Here is a 21,756-nt window from a genome sequence, read left to right as displayed (position 1 = left end):
CTCAAAATATATTAAAACTTTAAGAAGGATTTAATTTCGTACACTCACATACGCTTGACGCTTGTGTGGCAAATGTGGAAATGTGGAAATGTGAAAATGTTGGTTAACCTGCGGCTATCACAACGTTTACACATTATCGGGCAAACATTTCATGAATTCATTTGCGCAGCAGAGTGGAAAATTGTTGCAAAGTGAAAAGTTGCCACCTGCTGATGCTGAAGGTGGTGGAGGTGGTGGTGGTTGGTGGGGGGAACAAAGAGACGACACGTTACCGGAATCAAATATAAAGAAACTGGCTTGATTAGAAGTGGCATTAAAACAGGATTTTAAAGTGGAACGAATTTTCAGAAATAACTCGACTTTGGTTTAGTTTGGTAGTAACTCTTTTGTGGTCAACAAGATGAGATTACAGCTCATCTGCTGTGTGGCACTGGCAAGTCTCCTCCTGCACTCTTCCGTGAAGGAGGTCCAGTTGCAGCCTGTTCTCCGTGTTTCTGTGGGAAAAGGCGGCTTTTTTCAGTGGTTGCAAATGATTCTGTGGACAACTACAACTACAGCTCCTACGACTTCCACTTCGACTACGGAGCAAACACCGGAGAACTCCATCGAAAGGGAATGTGTGAGTTGTCAGTGTGGATTAATCAATTCGTTGCGTAAGATCGTGGGCGGTCAGGAGACTCGACGGCATCAGTATCCCTGGTTAGTTGCCGTGCTAATTCTTGGGCACTTCTACTGCGCTGGATCTCTCATCAATGATCTGTACGTGCTAACAGCAGCCCATTGTGTGCTGGGTGTTCCGCCGGAGCTGATCACGCTCAGATTCCTCGAGCACAATCGCAGTGATAGCGATCCTCTGGTCCTGGAACGCCAAGCCGTCCATGTCAAGGTCCATGAGCTATATAATCCACGCAGTTTCGATAACGACATTGCTCTGATAACACTTGATAAGCCGGTCAGCTTCGAGGGACTTATACGACCCGTTTGTCTGCCAGACTCCGGCTCCAGCTTCGATGGGAAGATGGCTTTTGTGGCGGGTTGGGGAGCACGCCAAGAGGGAGGATTTGCGACGGATACTTTGCAGGTGACTTTGGAAATAATTCTCATTCTTTGCATACTAACCTCAAAGCTTTGTTCTCTTCTACCAATCCAGAGATTAAAGAGATTGAAGTGGAAGATTTCCTTCTCTATACATTTCTCAATTCCCTTATGCTGTTCTTTCAATTTCTCTATGGCTTTCTCTGTTGCATTCAGTCCTCGCTTTAAGTTCATCCTCTTTTAGTTATGTATGATCCCTCTTCTTGAATTTCTCTTTCATTTCTACCTAGTCTCTTTTTAGTTAACCCTTTTCCGTCCAACAGGAAGTCAATGTGCTCGTTCTCAGCCAATCTGAGTGCCGCAACTCCAGCTACACTCCAGCCCTGATCTCCGACAATATGCTCTGCGCCGGCTACGTGGACGAGGATGCCAGGGATGCGTGCAGTGGCGATAGCGGAGGTCCACTCCATGTCCTTCTCGATGGACAGCCGGGACAGTGCCAGGTGGCGGGCATTGTCTCTTGGGGCAAGGGTTGTGCCAGACCCAATACTCCCGGAGTTTACACAAGGGTCAATCAATATCTGCACTGGATTGAAGCCAGCACGCCGCATGCCTGTGTGTGTGTTCCCATTCCCGGGGAGGATTACTAGCCAGGCTAATTGCACGTCCTGACCAAGGCTGCAGCTCATCTGTCAAACTTTGACTGCAACAATGGAAATCCCCAAAGGCAAAGCGCAAAACTTTTGGCGCTGAATTTTGAAATACGAGTATTAGCATAAACTACTTTGACTCAATTTGCGTGCCATTCATTTCCCAACAGGCCACTCACACTCAAACTCGCACTCACACTCACACTCACACTCATATTTATATGCACATTAGATATCCATAACCGTAACCATAACCGTATCCATTGGCAAATAAAAAAGCAATTTCAAAGTGGGTTAGCTACCTCTGAAACTTGGCATTCTCATCTCCATCTCCATCTCCAACTTTTCATGCCAAAATGGGGCCAGGGACGAGTCCAGGACGAGGACAACAATATCGTCTTACTCTTTCCTACTCTTCTACATATAAATAAATCCCAATTTGCTGCATTTCAACTGCCGCCTCATGCGAAATATTTTGTGCAATTGAGATTGTTATGCATTTTGCATTTGCGCAATCATAAAACGCAAAAACCTCCGGCAAGGACACGCTCCCGAATGCGGACACTCGCAGGAGCAACTTTTGTACTCTAGATAAATTGCTCGAAATATTTATTTGTGGCAAGCGAGTTTTTAAAGTTGCAACTTGCAACTTGCAACACTGCAACGATAAGCATAACTTTCCGTTACTTGCAACAAACTGTGCATTTACTTTCCATGAAGATTTAATACCCAGCAGTCCAACTTTGGCTCGAAAATCGACTTTTGATTGGCTGTAATGGAGAACTACAGATTGCTTGATATTTAAATAAGCAAACAAAGTATGGATTTATTTGTAAATGATTTACCTATTTGCTTAAGTTGATGGAAACGAAACTTGCTGAAAGCTAATTCTTATTACTAATTTTAAGATGATTTATAAGCTTGAAACTCTTTCCGTAATTCAACAGCTATTTCATATAATTTATTATAAGCATTTACATTAAATACTTAATGTATTGTCAAATAAGTTTATTGAATTAAATTATATTTTTTTACGGATAAAACTAGAGTTTCTTTTTACTTCAGTTAAAAAGCTTATACACTTTTAGATTTTAGCTTTATAATAAAGTTGAATCTGCTTAGAGTGCTTTATTTCTTCGTAGTTAGTTTGAGATTACAATTTTTTAAATTTTATTATTACTTACATATCCCATTTGAATTTATCTGCTTTCCAACAAGCCAATGATGTATTACCAAACTCCAGAGACTCGTCTTAGTCTCACGTATCGTAATATGCAAATAGTTTTTACGAATTTCCATGCATCATTAAAAGTATTTACAACTTCATATTAAAACTACACAAACTTTAAACCGTAAAGAAAAGCATTTATACTTTGCCAATAAATTTGTCTCACTTTTTTTATGATTTCGGGGCCAGACCACATACACATACACATACACATACTCATAAAGATTTCCTACTCAAAGCCATAAAGCAGTCTCGGAGTCTTGTCTTAAACTTAAAGTACGGTTGGCCTGCATGGATTTCCAGCTAAACGACAAATAACTTGGCATTTAATAACTCTACGGGTATGACTTTTGCTCTCCCTCTCTCTCTCTGTTTCCGTCTTTCTCTCTGTGACTGTGTACCCAATTCGCAGTTCTCCAGTGGCTTCATTATTATGCGACGAGTCGACTTCATTCCGAGTTGAAGGGGCTTCATAATTTAAAACTGCGCTTTGTCGCAAAACAAATTTATGTGTTGAAATTAAAGCTGAGCTTGAGCATCGAAATAAATATTTGAAGAGTGGGAACGAGTTGAAAGAACTCGCCAAGAATCAGTAGGTAACAAATTGGAATAGGATTATGTTATGGAAATTTCTATGGAACGAAGAGATCCTTAAAAAAAACCAAATAAATAAATAAATAACTAATGAAGTAAAAAAGGGACTTAATTTATCAGATATTTTTAAGACTTAAGAACAGATAAAAATGGTATGCAAAACATAAACTCTAATTTAAACTATGAGTTTCTGTGATATCAAATTTAATAAACATGTGTCATGTTCATAATTGGAGACTCCAATGATGCCCAATGATTCCACTAAAATGAACCTCGGCATTTTCTGTGAACGCAGACATGACACATCTCATTATGATGCGCCTTCCAATTGATGGAGCCTCCATTTCGACCACAAACATTTGCATGTGCCGACCTCAGACCTCACCCTGTATTTGTTGTTGTTCTTGTTGTGTGTATGTCGCTGTCAGAGCATTTTGTTTATGATTTTGTAGCTGTCATAAAGTTATTAAAAGTATGTGACATTTTTATGACATTATGACGTCTTGACTCAAAGCCAAGAGAATCCCAGAATACACAGTCATGGTGTCCCAAAAAAAAAAAAAAAAAACAACAACAACAATAAAAACTGCCACTTGCTTTTGTTTTCATTGGGAATCAGGAACATGCCATGAAATATGATATCAAATAAAAAGCAAATTAAAGACGATAAAAATCGTGTCTCGCCTCACGCTGTGTTTTATAAAAATAAAATTTTTTTCTTTCTCTTTCTCTTCCTTTTTTTTTTTTTTGCGAAATCGAAGCCAAAGCCGACCTGTCTTTGGGGCTTTTAAAATTGGCCTCGGTTTTGGTTCGGATTGGATCTGGTCGGACGGGACGAGTCGGTAGTTCTCGTTGCTGTTGTTCATCTTGTTATTTGGTGGCTCATAAAACTTGTAAACATCGCACTGATTGTGCCCCCGTCACACGTCAGACAGTCAGCCCCCCTCCGCTCCCCTCTCTTCACAGTTGCCCGTTTTTGTGGGCGTTAAATGTAAAGATATTTTCGGTCAGATTATTTTACAGACTCCGTTTCGGTTTCAATTTCATTTTGATAGCCACTCTCTTGGTCTGGTGTCGTAATGAGGCGAAGGCGTCTCAGATCTGATTAGTGATAAGCGTCTTAGTGTCCAGTTCAATATGTTACCAACATTATTCTCATTTATATGGCTAGCATAAAACTAGATATATTGATCATTACGCCCACATGGAATTCCTTTAAAGTGATGTTATCACATTGTTATTAGTTTTATTCACATTTGATATCGATCGGACTCGATTGTTATCACAAAGGGTTTTATACCTAATATGACTAGAGATAAAGAACTAACTAAAAATTATGTCAAACTATATTTTTTTTAAATTTAACTATCATTTCTATATTCAATATTAATATCCTTCGTTAGAAATAAGTATTCATGACAGTTTTTTTTATTTAATTTTGAATGCTGTCTGATTGCACTCAAGTATCACAATAATAACAAAGTATTATCTTTCATAATATTATAAATAATATAAATTATCTAAGTGTTTTGCTAGATATTTTTTTTTGTCAATATTTTCAATTTGTTTCTTAATAAATATTTCGAAGTTATCCAACTTTTTGTTCAAATGGATCGCTTCGATTTGGAGTTGCGTAGATCATAACGACGCCTCTTGACGTCTCTCTTGGGAGTTGTCTGGCATTTCAGATCCTTGTCAGCGTCATCCTTGTGGTTGGAATTGCTGTTGTCCTTGCTGTTGTTCTTCTCGATTTCGGGCTTGAGTTCATCATTAACACAAGATGCGACTTGGGCAGTTGTTTCCATTAGATCTTCGACAGTTTCTTCTTGTGGAGATTCAGGTTGCAGTTCATTATCCGCAGTTGCACATTTTCTTACCAGTTTTTTTCTTTTGAGCTTCGGCTTGGGTGTTGCTGTCGTCGTCGTCAACTCCTTGTTGTCCAGGTGCTCCTCCGCCTCGGGCACAATGCCACAAAGCTCCTGCATCACCTGCTCCAGTTCAATGTCTTCGGGCAGAGAATTCGCAATGTCAACCGATTGGGAGTCATCGTTTTTCGCATCTGCAGCTGGAATTTGATGGTCGTCGAGATCTTCCTCATCCTCGGAGTACACAATGCCAATGGGAAGATTCTGCTGGAATGAATTCGCCTTGCTGGCATCCACAACAATGTCCTTGTAGCCACTGATCCTGGCGCCATAACGGGGCAGATATTCCGCAAAGAACTCAGCAATCAAGGCTGGCTCCACTCGTCCATAGAATCCGGCATATTCGGGCACTTGACCAGTCTCAAACTGCAGCACAGAATCCCTGGGATTCACATGCTTCGAGGCCAGCGAAGGCGTCAACACCTGAGCCGGCTGTCGACTGCTGCTAATGCGTCCGCGACGTGGCAGAAGCTGCTCCGCATTGGGCTCCTGTTGCTGCAGGAGTCGCACATCGTTGTGGTAGTGCAAGAGGACCTCGAAGCGACAACGGGCCATCTGCAAGGGCGACTGGAGATTCAGGGACTTGGACTCTGAATCCAGGACAAGGGATTTTCTCGACAAAAGGGAATTGATTGTTGGCTTTGGGAATGCCTGTGACACTTCAGACTCCGGAGTGGGCAGCTGGAGCAGAAGCTCCGGCTGATCGGACTTAAAGTAGCTGTGCTGATAGGACAACTGAGGACGCTCCTCGAGCAGATCCGCAGGCTGCGTCACACGCTCGAATCCAATGTCGAGGATGTGGCGCGTGAACTGTTGCACGTTGCAACTGCGAAACATACTCTGACCCCCAGTCAGATGCTCCTGCAGTCCAATGTAATCCAGCTGCAGCTGTTCCCCATCCGCTGACCAGTGGAGAAATGTCACCCGCTGACTGCTGGCCGCCAGGTACAGCTTGTGGACAAAGGAATGCTTCCTCAGCGACAGCTGCTCCTGCTGCAGCTCCGACTTGGAACGCTCTGGCGGAGCTGGTGGCAGGTTGCTGAAGCTAATGTTGATCTGTGGAATCACCTGATCGGAATCCAAGGCGCTACCCATGAATTGACCTTCTGGCATGCTGATGGTAATGTGAGGAATGGTCAGCTCCGGATCCATAAATTGCTCATTATGATTAGGTTCTGGAGCAACTGGCTCCGCCTCCAACTCTGTCTCCATCTCCATCTCCGTCTCCGTTTCCGTTTTCAGCTCAGAGAAATTGTCATCGTCGTTGCTCACGTTGCCAATCTCGTTGGGCACATCGTCGAGGGTCTTGAGAAACTGCAGAAATTCCAAATGCTCAACATTGTTCGCCGTGCTGAGGTCCTCGGTTGCCACCTGCTGGTCATCCATTTGATTCTAAGGGAATCCCACACAATGGACTGCCGTCTGCTCGACGTTAACTTTTGCTCACCGACAAATAAATGATTTTGTCTATTTGTATATTTTGTAAATTTTTGCTTAATTCTACAAAGTCGGTATTTTTTTTCGGCCTAAACGAACGCTTGTCTCGCATGAATGTATTTTGTTTTGGCTCTCCCCCCGAATTTGACCTGTCAACCTTTCACAGTGTTGGTAAATGTCACAAACACTGATAACAACTGTACAACGAATGCGATTAAATGTGATGACAATCGATGTCTTCCAAATGCGCACAATATTTAAAATTTTATTAGTTTTAAAAAATAAATCGAATTTGAGCAAAGAATATAACAATTCAATGAAAATATTGCATAGTTTTTTCTTTCATAAGGAATATAACAGTTAGTCATTCGATTTCACATTAAATTTGTAGATTTCCGTTACTTTTATAACAAATCAACTTTCCTATTGAATTTTTATCGACTCAGCAACATTGCCCTTTTAGCTTCCTTGTCTCCAGCAGGCAAATAAAAACAAATGGGAAACTAGCTAACCAAGAAAGAAGGAATGAAATTCATAAATAAATAAAAACTGCCAGACTCGAATATACTCTGCAAATTTACAAGCAATTTTATTTTCAATAAAAATTGATTGAGAAATTACAATGAAACAATTTTTCTTATTAATTGTCAAATTAAATCCAAAAATGGAGAAAAAAAATTATTAAACTTTCCGCAATTGTATACTAGAAAATTACAGCTTAAATATTTATCTATATATCTATTGTTATAAATTATTTAATTAATAATATTTAAGAATAATAGAAAAGTAAATTATACTAATAAAGTCAAGATCCTATTTTGATACTGCTTAAAGTTGAAGGTAAATTAAAGTTAAAATTTAGTTAATTGTCAATACATTTAGATATCCCTTGAAGTGTTGAAATTAAATAAGTTATATGGATAAGTCATAACTGCAAATGAATCAATCAAACCCTATAATTCGCTTTCTACAGGGTATTTCAAATAATATAAAATAATGCGTACAAAGAGCCAAACACATTTCATTCCATTTGAATGCATTTTATGTATTGTTTGCAATAAATCTATTGTTATTCATTCAGACCCCCCTTTCCCCACTCACTCGTCGGCAAATATCAAAGGGGGACATATCGATATGGGGATGAGGAAGGAACTTCCCCAAAAAAAGGATACACCCGCTATATCAATAATAACAACGACGGACAGCAACAAAAAAGCCTCCAACATTTGACACTCTGTCTGCCGTTTGTTGCTGTTGTTTATTAGCGTTGTTATTGTTGCAGTTGCTATTGTTATTGTTGTTATTGTATTTTGGGGGTAGCGGAAAGGCACGTAACCAATCACTGAACTGGTCGAAGGCAACAGAAGCTTTACATTGACATTTACATGAATATTTAATACGCATCCTTTAATCATGAGGCGTTCGCAGTGTTTGCCAGGCAAATAACCAAGTTCAATGTTGGTTCATTGGCTGAATGAATGGATGGACATGAACATGAACATGAACATGGACAATGTCCTGGACATCGACATCGACATGGTTACCAACAGTTTTTCGCCATACAATTATTTAACTTGGTGTTCAAAATTGTAGCCAATTGCAATGACAACGATTTTCCAATACACTATCACAGTTTAAAAATTGCAATAAATATTTCAAGTTTCCATGAGCTAATATTAAGATTTCACAAGAGTTTTATGCAGGGAATAAAAAAAAATTACTAGATCAGAGGCTTGAGCAACTTCGAACTGTCATAACTTTGCCAAAATCCAACCGATTTTCAAGTGGAATGTCATTATGATCATGGTTTGGCCTCTAAATTCATTCTGCATTCAAATTTTGTTCATTTAAAAAATTTAATTATTTTCGACCAAGATTCGATTTTGAAGCTAAGGGTCCCCCCTTTGAATTTTCGAAAATTCAAAATTTTAAATCTCAAGTTTTCACTTTTAATCAACTCCTTATATCGTAATTAGTTTAAAACAACACTTTAAACTTGATTCTGAGACCTTTCATTTTTTTGTAAAAAATCATGAGATATTGAACAAAAATTTTGACTTGTAAAGTGGCTAAATCCGCAGTCTGACCAACTTCAAACTGTCATAACTTTATCAAAACTGAACCGATTTTAAAGCGGAATGTCATTTTAATCATTATTTGGCATTTTCATTTACTCTGTATTTAAATTTTATTAAATACGTAAAAAAAAATATTTTCCTCTAGATTCTACTATATATTGATTTCGATGCTAAGGGTCCCCCCTTTGATATTTCGAAAATTCAAAATTTTAAATCTCAAGTTTTCACTTTTAATCAACTCCTTATATCGTAATTAGTATAAAACAACACTTTAAACTTGATTCTGACCCCTTTCATTTTTTTGTAAAAAATCATGAAGAATTGGATAAAAATTTTGACTTGTAAAGTGGTTAAATCCGAAGTCTGACCAACTTCGAACTGTCATAACTTGATCAAAACTGAACCGATTTTGAAGCGGAATGTCTATTTAATCATTATTTGGCATTTTAATTTATTCTGCACTTAAATTTTATTAAATTCGTAAAAAAAACCGAATTCGTATCGAAACCAAAACCGAGACCGTAACCTATATTTGTTTCGGTTTGATTCCTTGGTTTTATGTATTTATTTAGAAAATTTAATACATTTTCTAACATTCTATAAATTAATTTTTAGTTTTCCCCAGATTTTTATTGGATTATTTTTGGGTTATTACAATTCTCAATTATTTGCTGCATTTTATGGCCAATGCTGACGACTTCCTCTTGATGTTTTTGGACCAACTTTATGAACAAGTTATGATGTCTACCCTTTTTATTTGCGCTGTAGAGCACAATAAAAGCCGCGAACAGGACAAATGTGACGAATAAAAATACAAGTTCAAAAAAGCACGACACGCACGTGATTTTCACAATGTTTCTTTGTTTTTTTTTATTCATTTTTCTCACTCCTTTTTTGCGCACGACGGAAACGAGCAAAGTTTTTATGATGTGACGATGTGACATGTGACGCAATTCGGAATTCACGCTGAGTTTCAGTTTCGCTTTCAGTTTCCCTTTTAGTTTAGTTTTACTGTACCTTTTTATTCTGAACTAAAGTTAGAAATAGAGTTGAGGAAGTACGTTCCATGTGTCTCTTATCAGCACAACTGAAACAGAACCCAAAACCCGAAACCAAAACCGAGACCGAGACCGAAAACTGATGATCAACTTAATTTCGCTTGACATTTGTGTCATGACAGCTGCTACGTTAGTCCAAGTGTTCCTGCTAGTTTATGGTCTTGGTATTCCCCTGTCACATCGGTTCTTCGATCTCTATCGCAATTCGTCTCAGCTTGTCGCTTGATAAATTGCCAACATAAATGTAGTACTTTGTCTATCAGCATTTGAGCATTTAAAATATGTTTCATAAAAACCGCTCTACCGTAAAATATAAAAAATAACAAGCAGAATATTAGAAATTAATTGTAGCGACTGTTGTATACACTTTCATGCTTGCAATGTGACAAATAAGTCACAATAATATTCACACAAATGATAATGACTCACACAAATAAATTAAAAATAAAATGTGTATATTTAATTAAATTGTATAGATTATTTCTAGATATTCCGGACTTCGGCAACTTTATCTTTATTTATTAAAGTACTGATTACCTGGCACTCAACTGATACAAAAAAGAAATTGTCAATTTTTTTAGCATGACAAATCACATCAATCAGTTATCAGACCCATTCGAAAGCTATATATGACAGAAAATCCCCGACAAAGAAATACAAAAAATAACGTAAAAGTATTTTAATGCGTGTCAAGTGGTTATACATTATGGGTTTTTATTGTTTATGGGCACTACTTATAAGGCCTGTTAGATCTTTTACTTGTACAATTTCGAATATTTTTGTTTCGAATGCAATAATAATAAAAAATTCGACCGTCGCATTCTTAGTCTCCCGTTATTTCCACATTTGACAGCTGTCAAACTGTTTGCCTATAAACTTCCGCTTAAAGTCCAGTTGAAATGTCAATTGTATTTTTATGAGCCTTTTTCGACTTTTGATTTGTTGTTCTTATAGAATGACTCACTTAAGAGTCTACAAAAAATTTAACCAAGTTTTTATTGTGAATGACTCACAAATAAATACGATCGCAATGTCAAGTGAATAGTCATCAATCATTTGACATTCCCAAGATTCGATCTGTCATTTTTCAGGCGTCTTCTGAGTAAACTTGCCAAACTGAACGCGAAACCTTCAACTAATTAATATAAATGATTAGTTTGTATATTGTTACACCAACTAAAGGGTCTCTTCTTCTGGTAGGTTGGACAATTAGCCCCAAATATTGTTGATTATATAGGCAGCATGCTAAGAAATCATTTTTCAAAATGAACTACTTTAGTAGTGCTGCAGTGAATTGGTGTTAATGATGCGGCGATCTTCACAAGAATTTTCTTTGAACTGATAATCGTTAATTACAGAAAGAGTTTCTGAGAATCGAAAGCGCTAATGAAGCAACTGAGAGAATTAATGTATGAATATTCAAAATATTTTTAAAAATAAAGAAATATTTGATGTTAAGTAAAGATGTGAGATTAATTTTTTACTTTTAAATACCTACTCTTTTATATAAGAATCTCTTTTAAAATAATCCCCAAGATTTAATGTAATTACATCTTAAATCTGTTAAATCATGACTCATCTCAGACTAATTGCATTCCATTTAAAATAGAACCAAAACATTTACATTTATTTCTTGAGTAATATGATATTTTTTTCCTTAATTTTTCGTCGGTAGGGGAGCGAGAAAAGTATGTTGGAAAGTATCTTTAGCTCCGCTTTTGGTCTAATGAAGCGTAAAAACTCCCATTCGTTTGTTCATTGTTTCAGATAATTAACACAACTCCATTTCAATGGGCAAGGATCTCATTAACCCTTGGCATTTGTCACATGCACACAAAAGAGGACTTGAAGCAGTCGAATAAAAAATAAGGAAAAAGAGTTCCAAGTGCCAGTTTCCTTTCCACAGTGGGGGACGACTTTTGTTATATTGTTGTTGTTGTTGTTGCTGGGTACAAGTCAATCTACGTGATGTGGCGTCCTTTTTGTTGCATGCCTCATCGACTTGAGCAAAGGAATTGTTGAAGCAGATGTCAAATTGTTGAAAATTTTCATTCCTTCTTTATATTTATTTATTTTTCTACGTTTTGTCTACATTTGTGTGTGTGTGTGTGTGTGTGTGTGTGTGTGTGCTGTATAGTTATCTTGTCTTTTGTTTTGGTTCATTGACTGTGCGGTTTCAAATTTCTGTGAAATATTTTCGCCTTGCCCCCTCCGACTCCGACTGCCTCGAAATGCCTTCGTCAAGTCAACTTCAGGCATAAAATGCATCTCTATTTCAAGTTTATCGATTTGTCGTACTGCAGCAGAAACAGACAGTAAAAAGAGTTGCAAGTAAATGTGGCATGTGGAAACTTGATATGTCTGTCATGTCTGGCCGAGGAAAAAGAGTTCCCTTTGGGAGGGAAATGCTAGCGAGTTTTCTCAATTTACGGATTTACAAGCATATCAATCGATACTTTTTTTAATGCTCAACTGCAACTTTGACTTTAAAAAGAGTGCGAAATGCAATTGTGTTGCATGTTGAAACAACTTCATCAGCGAGACTTTGGGTGCAGGTTGCACCCGACTCCAATTGTTGCACAGGCCCCAAAAGCATTTGCTGTGGCAGCCTCCAGTTTCCTTCAAGCGTGCATAAGTGAAATGTGCACAAGATACAGATACATTTACAAATATACAAATGTACAAATATACAGATACAGATACATTGAAGTCAGCAACTGGCAACTGGCAACATCGAGCAGCACCCAAAAGGTAATTAATCATCGTCATGGGGCGTGTGCACGATTCGCTTAACGTGCGCCGCTGGCGGTGGTTTCTCAGTGTGGAACGCTGGCGGAGTGGGAGGCTCTGGGGATGGGGTGGGGTGTGGTGCAGGGGCATGAGAGACCCGACCCGACCCGACCAACTGCTGTTGCTTGCGTCCCAGACATTTGTGGCATATTACTCAAGGCATTCACATACGAGTATATATTTCCATATTTCCATATGGTTGCTCGACACCCAAGCGACATGTCGCTGCTTGTCTTCGCCACACAAGGGGGCCGGGCGGAATGGGGGGCGTGGCAATAATCATAACGAGCCAAATTAATGCGTTTCTTTCTACATGAAGCAGAATTCCCGTGCAGTTTGTGACACATTTGCTGATTTTGCAAAAGACGCCAAAACAGGGAGGTAATTTCATCATGGTGCCTAGGTCTAGTATACCCTGTAAACTTGAAGCGAACTTGTAGGCAGGTGAGTATAACTGAGCACTTATTTAATTTTTGCAATTTAATAGGTGATAATTAATAAATGATTTAACTCAAAGATACCCTGTAATTGTAATGGAAATCGATATTTAATTGAATTTTTATTGGAATATATTATGGGAATTATCATGTAAACGGAGTCTAGGGTATCCCCTAGTCTATCAGCTATATTGGTTATGGTAGGTAATTTCATCATGGTGCCTAGGTCTAGTATACCCTGTAATCTTGATGCGAGCTTGTAGACAGGTGAGTATAACTGAGCACTAATTTAATGTTTGCAATTTAATAGGTGATAATTAATAAATGATTCAACTCAAAGATACCCTGTAATTGTAATGGAAATCGATATTTAATTGAATTTTTATTTGAATTTATTATGGAAATTATCATGTGAACGGAGTGTAGGGTATCCCCTAGTCTATCAGCTATATGGGTTATAGTCATGGTTATCTAAATGTAACAGTCTTTATTATTTGAAAGTACTCTGTGCTTGTGATTTATCAAGTCAACTGAATGCAGGGTATGCTCTAGTCGATCATCTTCAGTCGTATCCATCTATTTATTATCTAACTGTGCGCCTAAATGCTTCTAATATTTCTGTGCCCTGCTGAGATTTGTTTTGGCCAACTAAATTCAATTTTAATTGATAGTGCGCCTGATTTCAACAATTGCGCGAGCCATTTGACTTGGTCAACGGGGCGTGGCACTAGGGCGGGAGACTCTACACGCATTATGCTTGAGTAAATCGAGTTAATTGGATCGTCAGCTAATTAGTTGTCTGGTTGGTAGATCGGAGCAGGTACAAAATGAGAAGAGATTTAGCAGAGAAGCTCAACAGAATGACACAAATGTGCTCTTATCACGCATAACATTATTGATAAGAGCTTGACGCTTTTTTTCACTGTTAAAACTCAATCACTGTTAACAGCGCACGCTACCTGTAGCAGCGGCAGAGACAGCGACGCAGCAGCAGCGTCAATTCTCACCCGCACACACACACATGCACACACACACACAACTGACACACGCCGACAATAAAAACACGTGCTTATCAGTCGCACACACAAACAGAGAGCCGAAACAGACAACAACAGAGAATTTGTTTGAAATAAACAAAAAACAGCTGTTCCGCGTCTCACTTCCAATTCCAATGAGAGCGAAGCAGCTGGGAAACGAGTTCCGTTGTCTGCCGGCATCTGAAGAGAGTTGCCATAAAATGAGAGCGAGCTGTGTTTATAGCAAGTCCGTTTGTTGTGGCACGCGAGTGTTTTCTAGCATGAGAAATTTGGCCAAATATCTGACAAAATTTATAATCCATATAACATTAAAAGTGTTATAAATTAAAAAAAAAATTAATAAATATGTTACATGTTTTAATAAATCAATTTAATATGTACATTGTACAACTTTAACTATCTCACATGCATTTCTCGCATGCGATAACTTGCCTGGCTCGCTCTCTCACAACATGCAACATACACGAACAAGCACGAACCGAAGGCGAGCACGAAGCATAACAATTCGTTTAGCCGAAGCCACCCACAAACGCACGCACACGCATACCGTCACTTACTTGCATGCGAGTATATGTGTTCGTGTGTGTGTGTGTGTGTGTGCGTGTGCTGACTCCGACTCCGGCTGTGCTGCTGCTGCTTCCTATTGGAAGGCGCCAGTTGTAAAGCGAAACTCGTCGCGAGCGGTTGTGGTCTGAGCGTCGTATTGTCGTCCTTCTCCTTTTGCAGGCAATTTACGTAAATTTTGAATTGTGTCTCGTGTGATTTATGCAAATTAAAAAGGTGTTTATATCTAAATCTGCAATGCCATAAAACAGCAGACAACGAGTGTGCAGAAAAAAGTCAAATAAAATAATAATCACCATAATAATACTCCAATTAAAAGAAATTCTATAGGAAACTTTTCTAAACTTTTAACGGGCCGCGTTTTATTGCCATCGTATCGCCGTTAGTGCCAATCAAGATTTGCAATCTAATTGGAATTGCATTGATTGCAAAGCAGCGACGCTGACGTTGACGCTGACGTTGACGCTGAAGACGACGTCGACGTCAGGCGTTTGTCGTTCTACGGTATGCAAACAAATATTCAAATTGCAAAGTGTGACCAAAGTGCGTTGAATTTCCAACTGACAAGTGAATTTGTTGTTGTTGTTCCTCGGTATTTTTAATTAAATTCAAGCACTCACACACACAGTTAAAACCCCACCAAGTGCCATGTGTGTGTGTATACAAATATAATTTGTTAATAAAACTGGATAAATTTAAACTCAACACAGCAATAATAATAACCTTTTTGCTGATAAGAAATCTTTCTGCATTTTTAATTGTTAAGGTGAGTACTTATGAATTATGAAAATTACTTTAGTGATGGGAAATGTAAATTAAAATCGATAGGAAACCATTTCATAAAAATCATTTTAGAACAGATATCATGCTAAAATAAAATATTTAAATGTATTTAAAATTCAATATTTGCAAGTCTTAGAATATAATGATATTAGTTTTTGTTGATTGATTCCCTAGTTTTCTCTAAAAGTCTTTACACTCCTTTTCCAACTGTTCTTTCTCACTTCTCACACCTTTATTTCCCGCTTATTACCCCTCCTCCCCCGCAGATTATCGGCAATTTCAAATAGGTCACGCTTTTATATGCCTGCTTACCGATTAGAATATGCTAGGCATGTTTTTCATATTCTATCCTACTCTATTCTATACAAAGCTTATAGAGAAACCCCCATTCCATCTTCCCTCTCTTAAGTCCTACCAGTATTCCCCTATATTATTAGCATTTTTTGACCTCTTGTCAGACGCCGTTAACATTTGTTGTTGTTGTTGTTAGACGAGTTGCGTTTGGCATTTAATTAATTTTATACTTTTTTAACTAAGTTTGAGTTTTCATTGTTGTTGCTTTCTGATGTTGCCGTGTTGCATTTCAATTGAAATTGTTGTTGTTTCTCTGGTTGTTGTTGTTGTCTAATTATGCGGCGTGAAAATGCAATCCATGTACAAACATTTGTACAACTATTTGACGTGCCACGTTTTTGTTGTTGCAGTTGCAGTTGCAGTGGCAGCTGGACGTGCGTCTATTTAAAATGGAACTGAAAATAAACTCGAATAAAACATTTGAATTTTAGAAGCAACTGCAATTGCTTAAAGTTTAAACAAATGCATGTCTGTGTTATTGTTGATAATAACAATGTTGTTATCGCAGTGTTTGACATTCTTCTTTCAACACACTCGAGTGGCATGCCACAAATGCTTTCTCTTAGTACGTATATTCAGAAATTGAAAATATTAATTAATTTAAAATATTTCATCAACACATTTTTTGTTATAACTATAATTGTCAGTCTTTTGGTGATCTTTGCATATTTAAACTCGTTTTAAAAAACAATTGCTTGCCACAAATGCCGCACTTTATTCAATTTTATTTCATTTGTAACATCTTTTTCAACTTAAGTCAAAGAGCTTATCCTATACAAATGTAACTAAGACAAGGTTTAACCCCCCATCTATGCAGCACAGCTTGTATCTGCATCTTTGAGATACAAAATTTCAGTGGGCGGCCACTTAACGCTAAAGAAAATGAAACTAGTTCAAGTGCGTGGCAAGTAATTAGTTGTAAATGTGTGCGTTTGTGTGTGTGTGTGTGTGTGTGTGTTTGCTGCATTTGTCAAGCTGTCTGAAAATTGTGTAAAAATGCAGCACAAATATTTACAAATAGCGGAAAGAAGCAAAAGAACAGTTTACCTTAAGTTTCTCAAGTGGAGGTTAATTAAAACGAAATTCCAAACGGAAAAACGATGAAAGATTTTTGAAATTGCTTTTTAATATTTTCAACAGCGTGCACTTCAAATGGAAAAGCAGATTTCCACTTAGAGATAACATCCCGTGTGTGTGTGTGTGTGTGTCTGTCTCGTCTGTCAGTCGCATCCTACCTACGCAGGGAAAAATAGTGAAAATGAGACAGAGAGAGAGAGAGAGAGAGAGAGTAAGATTGGAACTAACATGACAGCCAAGTGTCAGTTAGAAATTTCGGAGTATACATAAGGTCGAGGCCAAATGGATCAACTCAGCCAAAAGATTCAATTGTATCCATTCTTTTATTTAGTTCTGTTATGATACTCTGTATTTATAGTAGAAGTATTTGGGTTCTGTTTGTCCAACTGAAGTACAGCTGACAACTGCTCCTAAGTGTAAACTGTCAACCCATCTGAATGATCCCCCGAACTGTGTGGCCTGCATTAGTAAGTAAATAAACAACAACAAATTCGTGTTGTAAGTGAATAGTTTTCATTACTTCCGTTGGTAATGAGTGAAATGGGAAAGGGGATAGGGAACATGGAACTAAGAGACCCTAAAGTGTCAGAGGTGTTGGAATTCTACAGAATTCTACAGTTGCTTTAACAGCTGCTACTTGTCTCTTTGGGGTTGAGTATCTTTTGTGATTTCAGGCAGATAAACAGATAGATACATTAGCTGATGGAGTACGAAATAAGCATATTTAATTTGTATAGAGTATTATTTTATTTCCTTAAAACAAACACGTTCTCTTTCACAATTATTGAGAATATTGAATTCAAATATCTCTGTGTTAAAGTAATCCATTATAGTTCTCCAATCTTCGTTTGTCATGGTAGTTTCAATTCGACAGTTTGAGCCGGAAGAGAAGAGATTGAATTTTTTTAAAGAAATATGTTTATTTAACTTCATTATTTATTTATCAGATTTTTTTTTATTAATAATATAATATAATTTTTTATTTAATTTATTTTTTGAATAATAAACTTTTTTAAAATTTTTTACAAAATATAATCAAATTAAGATCCATTAGAATGTATAAATATTTATGTTATTTTATAACTCCTTTTGAGAAATAAAAAATGAAAAAAGTTATCCCGAAATATAGATTGCTCTGATTTTAGTTAGCAATCGAATAAAGTTTTTATTTTAGTGACTTCTATTCTATTTTCTTCCATTCTTAATCCCCTTTGTATTATTTGATAAATTAAGGGTATTCTTAGCATATCGTTCCTCACATGTTTAATGAGATCTCTGTAAATAGTTGTAGACCAGCTTGCTCTCTTCTTCTGCCACCTGCCACCTACTAATCTGGTTAAAATAGTATTCCGACTATTCCGCTTAGACCATGTAACAAATGCCGCCACATTAGCCAGTTGTCCGAGTAGTTTTTTAGTTGTTCAGTGCAACTTCTAACCATGAAGTATTCGAATTCGCATTCACATTCGCAGTTATATTCGCATTCACAATTGCATTCGCATTCACATTTGCTGTGGTTCGAGTGGTCGCTTTGGTGGTTGCAATGGCTTCAACGGTTTCGGTGGTTTCGGTGGTTTCGCATGCATTTGAAAGTTGATTTGTTCAAACTGATTATGGAGCATGTCTATGTGTCGGTTGTGTTTGTTGCGGTTTAGCATTGCACAGATAATAGTTTTAAATAAGTTGAAGTCCAGTTTAATTGGCCAAACTAATGTGTATGAGCTTTACTGCCAATTGCCCACAATTAGTCAAGAGAGTCAGAGACAGAGGCAGAGACAGGGATAGAGATAGAGGCAGAGACAGAGACAGAGACAGCTAAGACGGCGAATACAAAACGGGACGTGACTTATCAACGGACAAACTATAAGATAAACACCTGGAGGCCACAGCACAAAATACACACACAACTCACACCTCACATGCTGAATATTCACACAGATATCTTGGAGATGTCGTCAATGTCATCGGGCATTAAAACTAAACAAAGTGTGTCACAGTCTCCTCTGTCTTTGCTGTCAACTTGTCCTCCCACTTCTCTCTCCCTACTCATGCTGGGCCGAGTAAACCTATTGAGTTTCATGGGATCAGCATTACTATATATATATGTGTGTATCTATAAGGCGATTGCACAATCTATGGAAAGTCTTCTACCATCTCAATCTTCTCACAGCTGCCTACACCTGTCGCCCTGTCTAATTTATGCCCAGACTCGTCCGCAGATAAAGCTCTCAATGACATATGACACAAGCATAGTAAAAAAAAAAAAAATAAAAAATAAACAATCTGTAGTTATATTTATGATCATGTAAAATCATTAATAGCCTCAGCGATGACGACAACTAACAAATTAGTGCGACTTTTGATTTGCATAATTAAGATAAAGATTCAAATTTCTTTCGTCTTTCTTTTTCTCAGTTTGACAGGCCTATTTGTATATGCTAAGAGATTTGCTGATTAGACGAAGAGTTCGGAATAAGCTAGATTTATGGTTATTTTTAAGAACCATGACACGAATATACTTTTTAACTCGATCTAAAAACCTTAATGCAAAAGAGAAAAAACTTTGAGATGATACGAGTGTTAATATCTTGTGATATAATCTATTATAATCCAAAAGTTTTCCCTTATTTATTGGAAAAAAAACTCACTTGAATAATTGAAAATAAATTTATAATATTTTTTTGTTTCTTTTTCCCATTAATCATAAAATATTCTGTGAATTTTTGACAAAGTAAAATATTCCTTAGTTCTTGATAATAATTTAATGAGTTAGTCTTAATAATAATTATAAATATATGTTAAGCTTTCCAATCTGAAGTACTTAATGATTTGGATACAATATTTATTTTAAAAAAATCTAATTTCAAATTATCTCAAATTCTGCTTTTTTGTCTGTGAACATTATCTTGGGAGTTTTCAATAGTATCTTGAGAATATCCAATCTTAAATAATTGTTATCTTTATCATATTTTTTTTGTTTTAATTTTTGTTTTGTTCTTCCACATCGTAAATCAAAAGAAAATGAATGATATATATAAATATTTATTTTGCCATAATCATAGCTATGTATTGAGATACTATTGATGACATTTGAAGAGTTACAAGTTTGCAATCCGGATGCTTATTTGCATGTTGAATAATCGCAAATGATTCAAGAGCCACAAAATATGCACAGAGGTATTCACTAGGTATTCACTAGGTATTCGTATTCGTATTCGAACTTAGTTATGCCGATGTCGATGTTGTGTTTGCTTTTCTTTATTTTCGGTTCATATTAATGACAAGTAATTCGCCAATTTAATCTACGACATTAATTTTGTGGCATGGAATGTGTGGCCAAGAGGGGAGTGGCAGAAGGGGAGGTGGGTAGGGGAGGGGGTTAACTATGTCTTGACTACGTTTTAGAGAGCGCAGCTGTGCGTCGCGGCCAATTACAATGCACTTTTCAGTTGTAGATTTGCGGTGCGGCTTTTGCCTGCATTTTGTCAATTGCAATAAAATAATCAACATGCAACATGCTACGGCCTCTAATCTGCAGGAGGTGTGGGGTGTGTGCAACGGGGGTCAACTCCGCAAGAGGCTTTATTTATTTTTCTTTTAGTTTTCGTTTTGTTTCTCTTGCCATTTGTATTTTTTTCCTCTTTTTTTTGTGTCTGCAGATTTACGACCCGCATGGACAACACGTTTAACGTTCAAATTGCTCGACTCGAAGCTGCAACTGCAACTGCAACTGCATTTTGTTGCCATTAACATAATAATGCGGCGGCTGTTGGCTGCCCCCCTCTCCTCCCAAGCCTCCCTTTGGCCCAGACATTGCACAATTGCGAGCCAATGTAAATAATCAACTCGCACTAATCTCCAGCCAAACTCCATTTAGCGACTGTCAGTTAGTCAGTCAGTCAGTCGGATAGTCAGTTGGTCTGTTAGCCATTCGGTCAGTTTGCGGTTTTCAAAACGTTTATGTTGATTATTTTGAGACTAACTCCGCTGCTGTTGCCTTTTATCATACCCGTAATTCAATCCGTAGTCCAACTTGGACTTTAACTTATTTGCATTTGCATTTTCTTTGATATGATTTGTTGACTGTCGGTTGACTGCCGCGTTGGCAGCTCTTTAGTAGCGCCACTGCCTCTCAGGAATACCCCTCATGCCCCACCCAACTATCTACACAATTACTCGACGTGAGTTGCACACAAAAGTATCTTTAAAAAAATAGATAAAAGTATAATCTTGCCTATTGTTGCTGCTCATGTTATGAAAATGCTGTTAAATTTGATGTAAGATCTATTCAAAATATCGTTTGTGGTGCCTGAAATGGTAAACATTAAGGATATGACTCTTTTCTTCGAGACAGAGAGAATAATAGAGGGGGAAGAAAGTGAATTTATAGCATTTTCATTACTCATCTTTGACTCTTATGAACAGCAACATCAATCAATGTCATTCATTATGCCCAATGACTGCCCAATGAGTCATTTTGTCATAAGCAAACGAAGGGTCTTAAGTCGAATAGATTTAAATAATTCATTTTACATATAAGTGGGTAACTGAAAGTATTTCTTATGACCAAGGAGATATTTTTCAGTCTATGAGAAAGTATTCGTACCTAAATGTCTCTTGCTATAAAACAATTTCAACCTTATATCATAAAATTATTTCAGTTAATACAAATTTTTATTGATTGACTATAATTCAAAATATTTGTATTT

At 37.3% G+C, this 21,756-nt stretch overlaps 2 protein-coding genes across 2 annotated transcripts; one reads left to right on the top strand and one right to left on the bottom strand.

Annotated features, from left to right (window-relative positions):
- The first annotated feature begins 400 nt into the window (after positions 1-400).
- On the top strand, positions 401-1,987 carry LOC117782792 (ovochymase-1). Its single transcript, XM_034619830.1, has 2 exons — positions 401-1,081; positions 1,359-1,987. Exons 1-2 carry the CDS (start codon positions 401-403, stop codon positions 1,683-1,685), a joined length of 1,008 nt encoding a protein of 335 aa, XP_034475721.1. The 3' UTR covers positions 1,686-1,987.
- A 3,057-nt stretch (positions 1,988-5,044) lies between these two features.
- LOC117782791 lies at positions 5,045-6,880 on the bottom strand. The gene has a single exon (XM_034619828.1). The coding sequence runs from the start codon at positions 6,816-6,818 to the stop codon at positions 5,112-5,114; it is 1,707 nt and encodes a 568-aa protein (XP_034475719.1). The 5' UTR covers positions 6,819-6,880; the 3' UTR covers positions 5,045-5,111.
- Positions 6,881-21,756: the final 14,876 nt, after the last annotated feature.

This window comes from Drosophila innubila (assembly GCF_004354385.1).
Source record: "Drosophila innubila isolate TH190305 chromosome 2R unlocalized genomic scaffold, UK_Dinn_1.0 1_C_2R, whole genome shotgun sequence".
Lineage (NCBI taxonomy): Eukaryota > Metazoa > Arthropoda > Insecta > Diptera > Drosophilidae > Drosophila > Drosophila innubila.
This window is presented reverse-complemented; position numbering and strand designations above follow the sequence as displayed.

Coding starts and splice junctions, on each gene's coding strand:
- LOC117782792 (XM_034619830.1), top strand. CDS start 401: ATGAGATTACAGCTCATCTGCTGTGTGGCACTGGCAAGTCTCCTCCTG. Junction 1,082..1,358: donor TTGCGACGGATACTTTGCAG/GTGACTTTGGAA, acceptor TCCGTCCAACAG/GAAGTCAATGTGCTCGTTCT.
- LOC117782791 (XM_034619828.1), bottom strand. CDS start 6,818: ATGGATGACCAGCAGGTGGCAACCGAGGACCTCAGCACGGCGAACAAT.